This window comes from Molothrus aeneus, chromosome 1 (assembly GCF_037042795.1).
Source record: "Molothrus aeneus isolate 106 chromosome 1, BPBGC_Maene_1.0, whole genome shotgun sequence".
In the NCBI taxonomy this organism is placed as follows: domain Eukaryota; kingdom Metazoa; phylum Chordata; class Aves; order Passeriformes; family Icteridae; genus Molothrus; species Molothrus aeneus.
This window is the reverse complement of record NC_089646.1, coordinates 20,184,959-20,203,956: the sequence shown is the minus strand read 5'-3', so window position 1 is coordinate 20,203,956 and position 18,998 is coordinate 20,184,959. Positions and strand designations below refer to the sequence as shown.

Below are 18,998 nucleotides of genomic sequence, written 5' to 3'. Positions count from 1 at the left end.
GGAAGGAAGGAAGGAAGGAAGGAAGGAAGGAAGGAAGGAAGGAAGGAAGGAAGGAAGGAAGGAAGGAAGGAAGGAAGGAAGGAAGGAAGGAAGGAAGGAAGGAAGGAAGGAAGGAAGGAAGGAAGGAAGGAAGGAAGGAAGGAAGGAAGGAAGGGTGAAAGTCTAGGGAAAACAATATTCCACAGGTTCAGGTAACTTGGTTGAAGGCAGACCAGTGTCTTCCTCTACCTTTTAATTTTTCCTTCCAGTTAAGTTACTGCATTTAAGTTGATCTACTGTATCTCCTGTGTAAACTCCTAAGAGGAAGTCTGCACAAAGGAGCAGCTGCCATGTGGTAACTTACACCTACAAGAACAACGCTTATGGCTCCATCTCCTGTTTTTTCCTTGCCCACATTACCCAATGTGCTTCCAGGATCTGCTGCCAAACTGAGAAAGTGGGAAACAGTGGACTAGATAAAAAAGGAGACATCCACTGAGACTAAAGAATATGGGAAATAAGTACATAAAGGAACATGAGGTGAGTAGACTGTAGACTCCTGTTTCATGTTCATTGGAAAATATCACCTTAGTTTACACTGGTAGGGAACTGGTTATAAGGTATTACAAATTATATGTGGGTAAACAATTCAATGTCATCTCGTTTAAAATATATTATACATAAAAGATTAATTTTTACAGATATGGCGCGTGTGTGTGAAAAACAGTGCTTTATTCAAGACTGATATTACTGGTGAGAGAAAGTTTATACAGCAAGAATTAATCTTGCATTTGAATTAATAAGGCTTGTGTTTTGCTCTGTCATTCTACCCAGGTGGATTTTTCATGCAGTTAGGTTAAATGTATAATCTCAGTTGAAATGTCTGGAACTGAAAAATTCTTAGTGAATGGATGGTGAGAATACAGACAGAAGAACACACCATAAAAAGCTTTGATGAAGAGCTTCAGTTCTGTTAAATCTTTACCAGCCGTCATATTAATTTCTCATTGTACAGCTATTGTATTTTTTTTAATTTCAGTTAAAGATTCATCTAAGCTTCTTAAGACAGGTACAAGTCATCACAGAATGTGTAAGCAAAACAGATATCAGAGTCACACTTTTCCTCAAAGCCATGATGATAAACAACTACCACACCCAACTCCTCATCAAAGAGGAAGTGGGACACGTGATCTGATGATAAACCCCCCCGAAGTACAACAAAAGGTAACAGGTATTTCTCAATTGTATATACTGTAGCTAGTGTAGATAAAAACATTCTAGTATCTCCCTATATATATTACCTCCTCCCAGACATCTTAATGGTAGGCACTGACTCCAAAAAAGACAAGGTACATTCTTAGGACACTGAGCCTGAAATAATTTCTTTCTCTCATTCCTTTTAAATAAATCAAAAATAGGTCCCATACATATAACATCCTCCTTCTTTGAAACAAAAATTTAGTTTCATTTATGTCCCATACATTATATGCAAGTCTTTAAGACTTCAGTGGCATTAATTAAAAAAAACTTCACCTCTCCTGTGAATGTGCAAAAGAAGATAATAAAATATTAAAGAAATTAAAGAAATTGCAAGAGAAATTTTAACCTTTCCAACCTATCTTTTGTCCCTGTTGTGTTTTAAAATAATATAGTGTGGGAAAATACTTAATGATGCCTAAATAAAGCTCAATTAAGCACAAAAACAGACTTTAAAAAAGCCTCAGAAATCCTTCTGTTATTTCTATCCACAGCAGTTAAAGCTGTCCAGGGTGGAAAAAAGATTTATTGATAGTAAATATACTGTGTAACTTTACAGTTCCAAACTAAGATCACTAGATTGTGAGAAGTACCCTGAAAATAGTATTACCTGTGGATGAAGCTGGAGGCATGGAAAAGTTTTCAGGGCCCAAGCAACTTGCTCCTCATTTTCAGAAAGTGTAATTGTACATGTACTATATACTAAAACACCTCCTGGCTTCAGCAACTTCACTGCCTGCAGGCAGAAATAAACAGTATTTCAGCTTATTTTTAAATTTCAAACTTTCATATTAAGCAACATTAACTAATAATCCATGTACCTAGAATATTAAAACTGAACACTTAATTAAACTTAAACTGTTAAGATAATAATTTTCTCAGGGAATACAGCAAAGGATAACATGGATTAGAAAGAGTCTTCTTTCCAAATAGGCATTATAGCTCATGCAGTTTATTAATGTCATTGAGATGATTCACCTTGTAAGATTTGTTATTTGTGCAGCTCTGCATACCCCAGACAGATTAGATCTGTTTTCACCACCTGCTGCCAACCATGGATACACAAGACTTATGTCACTTATATTAGATGTCAACTGTTTCCATGTATTTGGCATGGAAGCTGTATCTATGCTGCTTTTCAAGCTGTCATTCACTTTGAATATGTATCATGCAGATTTTGACAAGTTTCATCTTATCCTTCAGCATCAGCCCAAGCACACTCCTTAGCATGTTCCTAAGTCACCTGCTCTGTGACTTAGACCTTTGTAATTATTATCATGTAAAACTAATGAAACTGAGGGAATTAAAAAGAACACAAAGCTTTTTATTTATTATGGATTACACAGACCTTTACCATGCTGCAATCAACTGGCTTCACCTAGCAACAGATCTGGTGGAGCTGAGAGGTTAAGAGGACCCTAAAACTTCCTGGCTCCTGAAAAAGTAGGGAAAATGAGGGACTGCTTTTTGGGTAAGTTTTATGCTGCAAAAGCATTTGTGTTCAATTCAGCTTATCTACTCAATGTTTAACACATACCACAGTGAAAAGCTTGCGCTGTAGTGGCTGATATGAGGTCACTTCCTTTAAAGTTGAAGAATAAACCATGTTTGGTCTCTGTCCCATGCCACTACATGGAGCATCAAGAAGAATTCGATCAAATGACTCTGGTAAGAATGGAGGTCCTTCTGTAAAAAGCAGTTAGTAATGTAAAATGGGGCTGTTTCCTTCCTTGAGGCTTCAGTTTAGGTAAGGAGAAGCTGTTACTGCTTCCTTGACATAAAACATTTATGTGCTATAAACAGTGTCTGCAAAACTAGTCTCAGCTAGAGACAAGCTTCAGCTGGTGGTAGTTTTCATCTCCCAGAAAACTGAACAGTTTAAGTTCTGTGAGCTCAAAAATGATCCTACTAGGCAGTATTTTTTTTTAAACTTAATTTAGTAATTTGAAAATAACATGTAAAAATAATCAAAAAAGTTGAAATACAATTGGTCAAAAGTGCTGGATACAGAGTTGTGCATATAGGATGTAAAGAGCTACAGTCAGCTCAAAAGTGTGCAAACCTTTACTGAGACAAACCTGTAGTTAATCACTGAGACTGCCTGATAATAATTGGACTGTCTATGGAACTATTTCTTGTGATGTATGCATAGCTTTATAAAATAAAGCACTTCATAATAACATGAACTACTGCAAATTCTCATGGCATAACAATTCAGTAAAAAAGGATTGTGAAGAGAACACTTTCTGACTATTACCTGGATGACAATATATATCTTCCATATGCAGAGCCTACCCTTTAATCTGTACCCCAATGGCTCAACAGTCCAGAAAATTCTGTCTCCTCAGTGCTAGGGAGATTGGCTCAGCATCACCATGTACTACTCCTGCCAAACTTGTATTATCATCACACTACTGCTACCTAGCTTTTCCCTGACTACAAAATGAGTCTATCTGGTTTATCTACCTCTGATCCATTACTAAAATGTTCAAAATATGTAATGTGTTACTTGCAGGAATGTACAGAAAAGCCTTCATTATCTCTCAGTATTACAGCTTGCTCTTGTTAATCTCTGTAATTACTACTTGCCACCTACAATATTTGATGTTCATAAAAAGACTCTTAGGAAAGTACCTTTGTTCCTCCAAAGCAGGAATAACTGCAATGCATAGGGACAAAGAAGGTGAATTATGTAATCTGATTCCTACTTAGGCTAACCAGTGACTGAGATAAAATAGACTGAGAAAGAACAGCATACTTTGCACAACAAACTAAAAATAATCAAGGCAGCAGATACCATTTAAATCATTCCATCATGGGAACAGAACCAATATCATAACTGCATCACTTCAAATAAGCAGATGAAATTACTTAAAATAATACACTGTGCTTGTATATAACTTTCCCTTGAACAGCTGAACAAACATCAATGAACTAAACCTTGCAGCACACGTGGGAGTTAGGTATTAATAAACCCATTTTACTGATGAGGATTATGAGGGAGAAAAGTGAAGCAAGTCTGCAAAAATAATTTTTTTCTCAGACTAACTCATAAACTTCCCAGTATGGGGTTAAATGTGATCGTGAAAGAAGCTTTAAGGCTTCTTCAGTCTTTGATATTATCTGGGAAAGGAATGCATTTCCTTTGAGAATATTAGGTTGTGACAAGGACAGATAATTTGACTTTCTATTTGCTTCATAGAGAAGCTGATAATCACAAAAGAGTAAAAAATAAAAGTGCATTCACAGTGCTGAGGCAACTTTGGTATCTGCCAAGATTTCAAGGACTTTTAAACCTGTGACAGGTTTAATACTGTTTTTGCAAAACCTTACTGTTTTCTTTTAAAAGCTACTACTACCCAAATTGTTTATTTTACCTTGTTTATCCTCTCTCTTCTCTACTGAAAGGGCCTTTGTTCCATCATAGCAAAAGGCCTTAATGCAATTCAACTGTAGCAATTCAGCATTCTGCTTGATTTTCTTGATCTTGTTAGCTATCTTGTCCATGGCTATAACTTCACCCTGAAAAAAATCCCGAAGTTTTCATCACAAGCATAATGATTAAATGGATGTTTCTGATTTCCTTTCCCAATCCTGGGAAGTGTAATAAATAAAGCATAGTCTTCCCTACAGAACTATTTTATTCTTAAATACACACTCCTGCAGTCCTTGTTCCCACGTGTTTTCCACAATAGCCACAATAGTCTGAAGCCATGCACATTCTGACTGCTTGGCACTGTCACTCTAAGGGATGCTGTAATATCTGACTTCTGGCAAGTGGTTTTGTTGTTTGTTTCTTTTCGTTTGTTTTGAACTGCTGAACTGGGCACTAAGATAAAAATTTAATCATTTGAATGAGGGTAGAATCCTCAAATACTTGGTAAAATAGGTCAACAGATTTTAAATTTGTATGGAGGAAGTAAGAAATGTGATCACACTACAGTTCAGAGCTGAGGAAATGGGGCCCACAGCCATGTCTCTGACTTGGTCAAACTCGTAACATATTGGAATACTTGCAGTAATTGTCACTCAAGTTACTTTGGGAAATGGCGTAAATACTAGAATAAGTTCAGAGGTGAGGGGAGGGAAATCACAATTACACAATTCCTATAGTGTAAAAATAAGATTTCTTTTTTCCTCCCCCAAAATAAATCAAAAAAGACACACAGCACTACCTGCAACATGAGATCTGGAACACAAAGGAAAGTAAAAGTAGTATCAGTAAAATCCAGAATAGAACAACCTAACAACCAAAAACTTGTACTAGACTTGCTACAGCAAACACAATATGCTGAGAAAACAACAAGTTTTTTCTATTTGGTGATGGCTCTCTAGAGGCTTATAGAAGGGTAAAACAATTAAGTTTAAGAAGTAATAAAAAATCAGTAAAGATAAGCTGTTATCTGTATGTCGTGTTAGGCAATATGCAGAGCTAGGACTGAGAGGTAAGAATGGATTTAGGTTGTGTCAATGGTGTCCAGTCTTCAGCTGCTGTGAGCCAAAGCACCTCCTACTCATCCCCTAGCACCATTCAATTTATTGCATGTGTACTCTAGGACCAGACTGGGCTTCAAAGTTTCATCTCTTGCAAGAACAGTGGATTTGGTGCACATCTGTGTATACTGCAGGGATAAAGAGATAATAGAATCATAGAATGGTTTGGGTTGGAAGAGATCTTCAAGACCATCTAGTTCAACCCACCTACCATGGGCAGAGACACCTTCCAATAGACAGGTTGTGCAGAGCCCCATCCAAGCTGGCCTTGAACACGTCCAGGGATGGGCTATTCACAGCTTCTCTGCTCTTTTCTCCAGAGAAAAGAACAAGCTGCTACACAGCTCTTCTCCATTTGGCCCATGCCAGCCACTGCCAGAACAACTACTTATAAGTCATCTGAAAAAACAGCGGTCTAGACTGGGATGCAGATAATAATAAATTCTCAAGCTTTAAGTATTCTTTATTCTTATTTAAGAGCTCTTAATGTTACAGAGCAATCTTACATCTTGGTTATATTATTTAAAAACAATATAGTAATGTCAAAATTATATGACAAAAAAGTAAGAGTGATTTAAATATTCTGAAATGTTAGTGGTTTAATATGTTGTCTGTAAAAAATTAGTATGGAAAATCTGTGAATGGAATTTAAAATCCCCATTCTTAAAAAATAAGTGTTTTTTTTCCATACCTTTATCTTCCATATCTTAAATTAAAATTATAAACTCAGAAAATGAAAATCAAGTGAGATAAATATTTAACATCTGAGTTCTTCATCTTTACCACATCAGCTGCAGGCAAGCACAATCAAAGCAGTTCTGCAAAGTTATACAAAATGTAGATACACAGATGGAAAAAAATATAGATGTAAATGAATCCATGACATAAATACATGATTTGCAGACTTCCTTTATTTATCACACTGAAATTTTCTACTGGATGCTTTAAATATATATAATGTCTAATGTCTGTCTAATGCATTATTAATGCCTTCCCATTGTTCCAAACTGATGGAAAAAACATTTCCACAGACAAACCATCACAGAACTGAATACAAGCCTTTTCTCAATACATTCATACCACTACACGCTGTGCCTTCACATTTATGCACAGGCACCTGTCAAAGTACTGCATAATGTAACTGCAAGACTTCTAAACAATCTGATATATTCTAATAAACCTATTTCAACAAAAATAATAAAGTCTTACAAAATTTTAGAGGCAATCGTACATGCTTTTCCCCTCTGCTCAAGAAGAGTAACCTGCATTTCTGTATTTCACTGTGCACATAACATTTCAACATATAGAGAGCTGTAATCCTGTATTTACATTCTTATTTTATTACATTCTCCTCTCCTTCGTCTTTTTCTACATATTTTTCGTTTCTTCTAATTTTTGTTGCTTTCTCATTAGATAGCTTTGGATTTTATGGCATTCTACCATAGAACGACAAATTCAGACTAGAAATTCAGCCTAAAATCCTATCTCTATGCAGAATTGATAATTTTTACTGAGGAAAATCCTAATTGGATTAGAAATTTTTTAGTAAATTTTTGTAGAGAGTTGTGTGTTTCTTTGGCACACAGTCGTAACCCCTGATTTTTATGCATCTCAGTTTCATGAATCCAGCGTATTCTTGCATAACTATGCCTTGCATGTAAAAAATTCTATGATTAAAAATAATTCAATAACATTTTAAAAAGTGAAATTAGATATATTTCAACTATCAATCTGTAGCAAATAAGTTTTTAAAACTGATGGTTAATACTTGATAAAGATTGTCTGTTGCCCATTTCAGTAACTGATGTGTAGCGAAATACATTGGTAAGTAAAATGTCAAAATATCAATTGTTTGCTGCTGTAAATTATCTGTGCATTCTAATAGTTAAGTGAAGAGAGCTATGCAAATAAACAGCGGTCAGACTGTCTTCCTTAGAAAATGCCAAATTACTCCTCTTACCTGATCATGCATTAGTGCTGCAAGATGGGTTGTTTTTCCTCCAGGTGCAGCACACATATCCAAAATTTTCTCTCCTGGTTGAGGGTTTAAAATATGGCTCACAACCACCGAAGGTAAATTCTATAATAAAAACAAATATGGGAGAATTCAAACTTTATACCCTGCATCAACTCCTTTATTAAGGAATGGCAAATGCATTTAAAAATATAATTCATTCAGCAGGGAAGATACCTATGATATTGCTCTCAGTTCTTTTGACAGAAAATGAACTGTTTGTATTATATATAACAGACAGTTTACATAAGAAGTCTCCAGTGGCTCATTTTTTATTTAAAGCTATGTCTGAGTATCTGACTTAAGTTTAAGAGCTCATGACTAAGGAGACTACAGTGCTAAAAGTCCAACTAAAATAAGCTGATACTGGCACAGAGCAGAGCAGCTCTGTTTATTACAAATACTTTATATTAACCTGTTTACTGGAATATTTACTGTATTAACATACTGGTGCAGCTAAAGAACAGTAAGATCAAAACACAGAAGTCTAAGCTTGCTGAATTAAAGTAGCAAGAACCTGAACTGTGCTATTAATTGTACAAACAGAACAGCTGCACTGAAGACAAATAATGTGCAATAATTGTGCACAATACTGCACCTTAGACAATATGGAAATACTTTCTTCTCAGTTCAATACAAAGGTATAAAAACCTTTTAAATTTGTCTTTAGTACTTAAATAACAGCTTCAAATCAACCTAATATTTGGAGAATTTCCTGATTATCTACAGAATTATGTACCTTGAAAGGGGCTCATATTGCAGGGTTCATAGGCAAATTCCAAAAACTAACAGCTCTATGCAGAGTATCTGCAAGAGGAATTTCTATGTTTTTAAGTCAATATCTCTTATGTTGCTTTGAAATCCCTTATCATAGCTCAGACACAGTATGATTAAACCACCTACATGTAGATACTGACTTCATTTTGAATGCTTTGTGTTCCTCAAATCAAAAGACTGAATTAGGTGCTACAATGAACAAGGAATGTAGAAACTATGAATGTGTGCTAAGAGAATATTCATTATTCTGTAAATAGTACAGACATTTGGTTTTGGAACAAACATACCTGTAAAAACAAATGACTAGGAAGCACATTGTCAAATGAAGGACTAAGGTAGACTGGCTCTATCATTCTTACGCCCAGCCCCCTGAAAAGTGTGAAAAAATTTCAAATACTCAGTTTTATACATTTTAACAGTAGTCAATTAAAACCATCATGTTTACAAATAGCAACTTGAGACAACAATCTTACAAGAATGAAAGAACAACCAAGAAAAATCATTTCAGAAAAATTCTCTGGAATGACATCATCAAAGTTGAGTAAATCATAGCAAAAAATGCATTACATGATAAGTTGGAACTATCTGTAAAAATGCATAAAGCAAATTTCTGGTTCTGTACACAAGATAAACCAAGATGTAATCCAAGCCTTGATACTGTAAAGAAATGCATAAAACTGGACCTAAATACCTTAACTTCAATCCATAACTGCTTTTGGCTAGCCATGTGTACCCAATAGGGCAGTGGCATGTGATTTCCTAGTTAGATTTATCTCCAGTTCCTAAATTCCAGAGGTTTCAGTCAAATTATTACAGAAATCCTGTATGAAAAGCCTTGCAGGAACATTGATTTGCCTGCAAAGCTATGGTTTGAAATCAGAAGTCACCTAAAAGTTTTAAATATGGATGAAATTCTGATGCAGATATAATTGTTAAACAAATGTACCAGGAAATGGATAACAATAAAGAGAGAACCATGAAAAAGCAACAGCAAGTCTACAAACAAAAGTACTAAAGAGACAGAGTATTATTTTGCCTATGTACTGGACAGTCCAATGAGAAGGAAGGATACGAGAAAGGAAACTTGCAGACACCAGGTTTAGTGTTACCTACTGCTGTTCCATGTCACCAACTCAACAGCTACATCCTACCACTATTTTTATTATATTTAAGCTCTCATAAATCAGAAATTCTCTGGCAATGTACTTTTTTTTTCACTAGAACTTTAGTAGTTTGTTCTCAGGAAGTAAACCTTGGTCATTAATTTGACATCCATAGTATTTTACATGTATTTTAGGTAACATGAGAGGAATAAACCATATCCTTCATCAACAAAATAGAAGAACAAGTAATCTTGAAATAGGTAACTACTTTGGAAAATGTTAGTAATTTTTTTTGACCTTATGTTTTGTCCTTTGTCCCACCAAAAAAAAAGAATCCCCTACAGATATTTTTAAAAGATGGAGAAATTGATAAGGCTTCACTTCAGTTCCATCCAAAGAGGGAAGTAGTACTACACAATTCACCAAAATGCAATTTTGCCAGAGTGGGAACATTTGTCAGCTCTGTTTGATATTACTGAACTGAATAAACATTAATTATTAAAGACCCCACTTATTTCCTCCTACCTTGCAAGTAAATTGGTATCTGAATCCCAGTATGAAACTAACGGCTTCCCAAAAAATACTGGAAATCCCAACATGCAAAGCTATTTTGTGACTTCACATAGGGTACAAAATAATTCAAAGTGTTTTCCCATTTTCTTCCTTCCCTTTGCAAATTTCTACATGTAGATTGCAATTACTATGGACTTACTTCAGTTGGCTATTTGAACTGAAGATTTCACTGCGGCTGAGTTCTGAAATTCCATTTCCAAGGAAAACTTTAACTCCATCGAATTCTTTGGCTCCTCTTTTGCATTTCCCTTCAATATCTGAATACACTGAAACCAGGTCTCCAGCTTTCACAACTGCACAAAGAAAAATGGAAAGCTTGAAATCATTAAGGCATTTAACAAAACAGTAGTGACCAAGTCACTTAGGATTTTCAGCAGACTGTTTACTTCAACTCTTCTCTCATACCAAACTTCACATTTTTTAAATGTAATGAGAGAAGATCAACTGATATAAAGCTTTAAAGTTTTACACAGTGAATGACAGCTACCAGAGGTAGCTGGTAATGAGAGGTACTGAGAGACACCAAGCTGAAAGTCAGGCACTGTGTCTTGTTTTCTAAGAGGCTACACAAACCTGCACTTTATTTATTTTATCAAGGCAAGGTCACCCAAAAGTTTTAAGCACACCTTCTAGATCCAGTCTTCCATGTTTGCTCCAAGCACACAAGTACATGAAACAACACTGCTCACCCTTAATGAACAAAGGCAGGAGTGCTAAATTTATCTAATGACCTCTCAATAGCCACCTAGAACATAGCTATAATTGCTTTTTCTCTAACTACTTATTGCTTTAACACAAGTGATTATATATTCTTGTTCTGGTCTGGCTCTCTTCCCTTTAGGGGAACTGCTGTTCTCAATAATCCTCTTAGAGAGTTTTATATCTCCAATTAAAACCCACCAGATCAGTAAAGTGTGTAAATATACACCAAACTCTAGAAGTGTAACCCTACAGACTTTACAAACTTTTTGAGTTAGAAAAATAAAATAGAAAAGGGACGGTTTAGGTGACTTTACATAATAGTGAACAAGTGCTATGTGTTGACTGGATGAAAAATATGCTTAAAAATAAAGGCCTCTTCTGATAGCAATAAAAAAAAAAATCCAAAACTGCACTTCTGAGGTGACTGACAGGCTGCAGGAACAAGAAGATATAACAAGAGTAATGGCAGTTCAGCTTCCCAAGAATTCTTGAAATTGTACTATAGAATCCTTTTTCCCATTATCAGGTGGCCTTCTGATTACGCCCAAATGCCCTGAAATCCTTAAATTGTAGTATTTGTTGCATAGCAATTGAAAAAAATATTTTTTACACTACTTATTTTCACACAATGTGACACAAAACATTGTGATTGCTCAGTATTAATGTCTGCTTAAACTTCACTGAACAAAAACCTGCAGCAATTTAACTCTTCCATCAAGCATATGTCAATGTTTTTTGCAGTATTCAAACATAAATTATTTTATTTCACTCTCTGCTATCATCCTTTCAAAATACACTAGTCCTGCAGAGGGTTCTTAAGGTTTCTGTAGATTATAGTAGCATTCCATAAACATAAAGGTTAAAGTGTGCTAAGTTAAATTAAGCTCAAAGCCCCCTGATCATTAGTTTACCCTCATTTGGATTGCAAGTTCAGTGATTAAATATGTGTTCTTGCTGGACTATTTTTTTCCCTAGTTAGACCATCTGTACTTAATACAGCTTTATTATATTTGGCATCAAGTGGGTTGTGTGCCCTTTTATTTTACTTTCTTATCTGCAATTCCCCTGAAGTGTTCCACAAGTTTTATAGTATCTTTATTTTCTTTGAATTGATGTTACATGCATAATTACATGTGGCAATTATGATAAATCACTAGCTGACTCAAAGAAGGATTTGAATATTTATGGGGTTGTGTAAATAAGCAGTTCCAACAACTGCTATGCCAATATACTTATTTCATTTTCAAGCCCTAGGTTGAAAAACATTCCTGTTCAGTGAATTGGACTTAAGCACATGCTTAAAATTTCTTGAAGGCTTTTTCCTGAAAGGAAATGAAGTGACTTGATAAATGCTTTTCTGACTAATTTTGTTTAATAATAAAAATCAAGATGATCACTAGATCTCATCACAATAGACTAATAAGGTGAATTATCCAAAATTATACTGGTTTTGCATAAAGTTAATTTGACATTTAAAGAACAAAAATAGGTTGCTGAACAAAAAGCATGCATATGTAGACTTTTTTTATCCTGTCTCGCAGGCATTGATGCATAATTTCCATTTCTTAAGAATCTGACATAAAACTGACATAAATTTCTTCTCATCAATGAAAAAGAGATTTTTACTACATCCCTCTTACATAAACAAATGACTTGCCAATGGATTAAAAAAAAGAAAACCTGGGTTTTTTTGATTTGTAACTTAAAATCTAACAGAACCATGAAGGTAAGTGGCTTTATGACTGAGTGAAGAAATAAATAACCTGTATCTATTAAATAATCCAGATACACCTAGTCACCATCCGGATGTGGTATCCTGGTTTTTTTAAGCAGCCAACTTTTGTAAGTTTATTCAATTTAACATCCAAATTAAAAGTTACAGTATTCAGTAGTAAAAAAACACTCTTAAAAAACAGGTTTTACTTTGAAAATTCTCTTTAAAAATATTTTGAAATGAAAAATAAGAAAATGAAATCCTTGAGAACTAATACTTCAGCTATGAATTATATGAAAAAAGGAATTTAAAACAGGCCAGGCCAGTGAGAAATGATTACATATAAATTACTATATGTAAAATGAAAAATAGTGAAAATATTAAAAAAAAAAACAGAAAAACTTTAAAAAGTCTCATTACCATAAACCACAACTGTAAGATTAATTTCATCTGAGAACAGAAAACAATTTTGCATCACTATTTATCTATTATTCAAGGGTGACACTTTTTCTGCCATCTTTACAACTTAGATGGGTGTATTTAGAGAACTCTTACATCTTGAGGTGGATACAATTCCAGGGACATAAACGTGTGCTCCTCGAAGTACTGCATATCCACACTGGGCTCCAACTATGACTTCAGATGCATGTTTTTTTAAATCTCGCCTAGAAATACAAAATATAGTTGAGTAAAAAAGAAAAGTATACTGAAAAAAAGCCAAATACTCCCCAAGTAAGCTCTAGTTCACAAATATGGATTTTGTCAGATCTAATAAAGAAAAACTGGTTAACTATCATGTATTACATTTAAAATATTTGTTTTACTTCTAGAGAAATCAAAGGAAAGAGTCAAGAAGGAAACCAGTCCTCAAAATAATGCAGATTCTGGCACATTCTGCCACTATATGAACCTGACACAGGAACACAAGTAAATCACAAGTAAATTATACTGGGATTGAGAAACAGTCCTCTATTCTTTCCTATGCCAGATGATTGTAATGTGACTTTGTTTTTAACAACTGCTGAGTAACTCTTGATTCCACTTGATTTCTTCCAGTGGAAGAAAACCCTGCCTGTACTTAGCTATAGTTCCATATTCCACTGCAAATTTTGGCTCTTCTATCTGCCACCTACCTGGCTTTCCAGGGAGGATGCATACATGTCACTAAAACATTAGTCTTATAAATAAGGAGAGAGCTTTACGTTTTCTTTCACTTTTTAAGAGTAAAACTCTGACCTGGTTAGTGTATGGACTGTCCACCAGGTCTTAATACAAATGAAGTTGTGCCTCAGTTATAGAGAGTTAGTTATAACAACTGTTTAACAAGAAATCTGTAAGAAAATTGTGTTACACAACATTTTAAGGCTAAAGACTGAAAATTACAAACCTGGGTCCAATGACAGGAATTAGTAAAACGTCCTGAAGTTTTGGGTGCTCGAGAACTGGAACACATAGTCCTTTAAATTGCTGTTTCATTAAAAAATATAATTAGTAAGCACTAGTAATAAACTTAATATTTCCATACTTACTTAAACTGAAAACCATTTTTCCATTCATAATTTCTAGGTGTAGAGCACAAAACACAAAAGTAGTGAAAACAGTTAAAAGCAGCTGGGAAATAGTATGCAAGGGGGCATTATATATTAAAAGTACTGGTGCAAAAGACTAAACATTCCACAAATTCAGAAATAACAAGACCACAGAGAGACTGACTGAGAACTGACTTCAGGGAGTGGGAGAGTGCTCTGACATTCATAACTTTATCACTGGTCTTTGCTTTCTTCAGGAAGAAGGCTGAGTTTTTGTCAGAACACAGAACACACAGTGACACCACCTTAAAAGCTTGGGTATATTCTGTGTTAACTCTTAGCTGTTATTAGTTATAAGCCACTGTCTAACTCTACTCATGTATTGCTTGTCTTACTTAATAGGCCAGGCTGGCAATAATTTTCATTTTTCTTGTCAGTCCAAGTTTGGGCACTGATAGCTGAGTTACGTATGTAGCTGAAAAAAAATGCCATTTTATAGAGTTTCCAGGATTTAAACAAAATTATGTCTTCGCATCTGAGCCTTCTGGAATATAATCTTAAAGCATGTAAAACCATAAATCAGTTTTAACCAAAAATAAGTATTTTCTCTTAAAAAAGGAAACAATCCATGATCATACTTCTGTTCAAAAGTGTCATGTGGTTTCCTTTTCTACCATGTAATCACACTTTAAAATACAAGAAGTTTGTGAAAAGCTGGTATTAAATCAGTTTTCAGCAAAGCTTTTTGCCTTGAAACAAAATATAACCCTGCAATATCCATTTCCAGACTTCTACAATCAAACTAAAATTAGCAAAACTCATTACCATCCCAGCCAGCAGAACACTGTCAACTGCCTCTGCATCACAGAAATGTCTTGGCTCCTGTCATGCAAAAGCTCCCTGTACACCCACTACCATTAATAATCTACTTAAAGAACCAGATCTTTTTAGACAGAGTGAAGATCTAGGACAAAATTTCAAAATAATATATTTCTTGAATATAATGGTTTACATATCATCAGATAAATAAATGCTTAATTAAGATAAGTAAAAAAAAAATATATATATAGGGATTAAAAACAGGTTTTAAAAAAGAAAATACAGTGGCTGCACAGCATCACCGTGGCTCCAGTTTCCAAAACAAACCAATTTTTTCACTTTCCTAAACAGTTTCTCCAATGTTATCTAGATATACAGGCATTCTCCTTTAGTCTTAAACAAAAGTGTTCTAAGCATGCTGAAGACAGCACACTGAGCTTCCCTTTTTATCCGTCATCTTCTCTTACAGATTTATGACACCTTTACATTATTTATTCCATCCTACTGAGGGTTTGGATCTGCCATACAAAAAAGAGTTGGATGTCTTTTCCCTCTGTTATTGCCTTTCTTGGAGGGATGAGATGAGGGATACTGGTACACAATAAATTTTCATTTAATGTTTAATGCTGGCAGGACATGAGTGTGATTGTATAATGTTAATACCACTGGATGCACTGAGGTAAGGTATAGTTTCCAGTAATGAAAAGGTCTCATGTTCAGATGAAAGATGAAAGACCCTGCTATTCTGCTGAAACAGAGAAATTGCACAAACCTTCTGGATCTCTTCAAACAGCAATTTTTTCACATGTTTCACTGAGGCCAAGTGGGTATTTACTCTTACAGTTGTAAAAGCTGGTGGATGAGATAGATGACTTAAGAGAGATTGGTATTTTTTCTCTGCCTCCTGTGTACCTAAAGCAGTGATAAGCTGAAAGTGAAAGAAGAGATTTTATATTAAGAGATTCACACAGACACCACTTGCTCAATGCAAAGGAACCCCACTGAATAAACATTCCATAGAAATTGAGGGATATGGTTATGTGGTGTGCAATAGTGACAAATGTCTATGTCTGGAAGCTTAATTCCACTGGAAGCCTCATAAATTTCCTGAAAAATACTTATTGGAAAAACAGCTGTATCAGCAAAATCGCTGCATTTTGCAACAAGTATCAAAGCAACTGCTAGAGAGCTCTGCTATTGTACATAGACCAGCCCTAAGGAAATGGAGAACTAAATTAAAATCTATGAATCAGTAACTTTGATACTGAAAAGTATGTACATTAAAAACCATTTTTTTTATCCTTGGCATTAGGAATTAATAAGATTGTTTGTAGTATTCTACACTGGGGTAAGGGAGTATTTCTTGTCAATATTATGTGGTGAATATGTGAATAATTATCTATGATCCACTCTCCAGTGGGATCCAAAACTGAATTCTATGATTTATACTCAATTTAATTTAAATATTTGTATGCTACTTTGAGCCAATGGGCATAAACACTAATTTTCTATTTTAAATATAGAAATATTTTATATAAAAACCACTGTGTTTAATGTGAAGACAATATTTTATTGTAAGGTATTAAAGTTACAGAAAAATTTCTTATTTTGTGATGGTTAGGGGTAACTATGTCACATACCTCATTATTTCTGAACACTTTGGTGAGATACTCTTCAACTTCACATTGGAAAACGATTTTAGGGAAAAAGGACATCTTTAGTTTTTAAAATCCGCTGGCAAGAAACTGAAATAAGCAAAGAATTTTCTTTGTGATTCTTATATTCTGTAAGTTTATAAATTTAGCATAAGATGTAGCCACAAACTAAGTTGTTGGTTCTGATTCTTCCTATTTCAACAATGCAATTTTATTGCACTCAAATTCCCAAATATTGGTCAGGATATGACTCTAACATTACTCTCAATTACAAAAATTCTACTGATCCTTAAAATAAATCTTCAAGTTATCTGGTGAAAAATATACATTGATAAAAGGTACAGGAAATTTCAAGATGTAGCTTTAATTCCTCTTGAAAAGTCCAGCTATAAAGTCTTATTGTAGCTCAGTCCTGACAGAGATTTTACTCTTTAACGTTTTACTCTGTAGGTAATAAAATACAGTTATCTTTCCAGTGGTATCTGCCCACCCCTCAAAAAATTTGAAAAATTATATACACTTCAGCCTGAAATGAGACTATCTAAACATTTAAATTTGCTTACAACAGCTTAAATGGAAGGCAAGAGAGAACATCACTTTAGGTTTATTCCATTCATAATAAGGAATTCTGACTATTGAAATACATTTTCATTGTAGTAAATATATTTAGAGAAGAGAGATCAGAATGTTGGGTATTCATTTTATTTGAATAAGAGATTATTTGTCTCTTTTATCATACAAAACGCCTCAAGAATATTTTTTTATTTTTAATATTTCTGATTTAATTCAAATCTTTATGATAAAAGAATGAGACCTTATGTAGACTTACTTTTGAGACCAGACAAAGGCAAAGTTTCATGGGTAGGAATTTCAAAGCCTTATTCGGCAACATTAGCAGCTATTGAGAGAAAGAAACTGTAATTGAATTAGCTTCTTTTTAAAGTCCAACAAAATGCCAAGAATTTTCCCTGCTATTGCCACGAAAACTAATAGTAGTACAATAGTACTACAACCTAACAGTTGATACAACTGAAATCATCAAAGCTCAGATTTAACATTTCAGAAAACGTGACATATCATGTGTCTGTTGTCCTAGAACACCTACATTACACAAAAAAACCCAAAAATTAACAAACAAAAAAACCCAAATAAATAAACAAACAAAAAAAAACTAAAAACCCCAAACAAACCAACCACAAAAAGATCCCCATATGGCCCACATTTGGAACGGTTTTTCTTCAGAAGCATAATAAACCAGCCCTTAAAAAAAATTCCATCCTAAATCCTTTGAAGAAGTGGAATCCTTAAAATAATTAAGCAGGCACGTAGAAATGTGGTGTTTATAAGCGCTATGTGTGACTTCAATATTTACATTACAAAGGCACTCTTGCAGGCTGGGGAACATAGCTGAGAAGGGACAGGAGGTGCTTTTCAGTTCAAATACAGCAGGAAGGCAGGCTGATGAGGGAGACTGCCTAGTGCCCCGTCAAGTACAAGAGTCAGACTTCAAACGTTCAGCGGGAGGCAGGCTCGTAGTACCTGAGGTTTTTTTCTCCAGACCTGCTGTTCCGTACACTTTGTCCCAGAAAAGGTATGACGGGCTTTGGAAGAAAAAATTTTTACTTGTTTTTTCACAGATTTTTATGTGCCTCTGTGGGGAACTGCAGCAGGGAACGCGATGCCGGACCAGAGCTTTGATCCAGCTACGCACATGAACGCTACCAGCAGTCACACGCAGCCAGCACCAGAGATACCGAGCAAGATTTTCAAACCTCCCTGCCCACCCTTTGCCACACGAGGAAAACGACAGTAGGGCATTGTGGCAGGGAGCGGAATATGGTGTTCCCTCTTTTATTCCCTCGCCCGCCCGCTACTGAAAACATCAGGGAGCGGGGAGGAGCGGGACGCGCAGCCCATCGCAGCCCCTCAGGCCCTGCGCCTCAGCCGAGGTACCCGGCAGGCGGCCGCACCCCGGCGGGACGCGCCACCGCCTCCGTCCCGCCGGACCCCGAGGCACACACAGGCCCGGGCCGGACCCGAGCCGCAACGAGAAGGGCGGAACACGGAGGTGCCGGGCCGGACCGGAGGGCGCTCAGCCCGCCCGCAGCGGCGCGCAGCCCCGGACCCACCGCCCGACATACACCCCTACAGCCCCACACACACCCCTACCTCCCGACACACACCCCTACAGCCCCACACACACCCACCGCCCGACACACACCCACCGCCCGACACACACCCACCTACAGCCCCACACACACCCACCTACAGCCCCACACACACCCACCGCCCGACACACACCCACCTACAGCCCCACACACACCCACCTACAGCCCCACACACACCCACCTACAGCCCGGGCCGCCGGGCCCGCCTCCTCCG

General features: G+C 35.9%; 1 protein-coding gene across 7 annotated transcripts in view; it reads right to left on the bottom strand.

Moving 5' to 3' along the window:
* Positions 1-18,998, bottom strand: part of NSUN6 (NOP2/Sun RNA methyltransferase 6) — a 22,046-nt gene extending 3,048 nt beyond the window's left edge. Inside the window, exons 1-13 of one of the 7 annotated variants that reach the window (XM_066552557.1) lie at positions 18,966-18,983; positions 18,156-18,217; positions 17,446-17,514; positions 16,602-16,706; positions 15,734-15,889; positions 14,001-14,080; positions 13,169-13,278; positions 10,337-10,490; positions 8,809-8,890; positions 7,691-7,810; positions 4,614-4,758; positions 2,774-2,922; positions 1,847-1,972 (exon numbers count right to left, since the gene is read on the bottom strand). In XM_066552557.1, the coding sequence (XP_066408654.1) occupies positions 1,847-1,972; positions 2,774-2,922; positions 4,614-4,758; positions 7,691-7,810; positions 8,809-8,890; positions 10,337-10,490; positions 13,169-13,278; positions 14,001-14,080; positions 15,734-15,889; positions 16,602-16,676 (1,197 nt within the window). In that variant the 5' untranslated portion in view covers positions 16,677-16,706; positions 17,446-17,514; positions 18,156-18,217; positions 18,966-18,983. The other 6 variants (XM_066552550.1, XM_066552564.1, XM_066552544.1 and 3 more) reach the window with 6 other exon arrangements.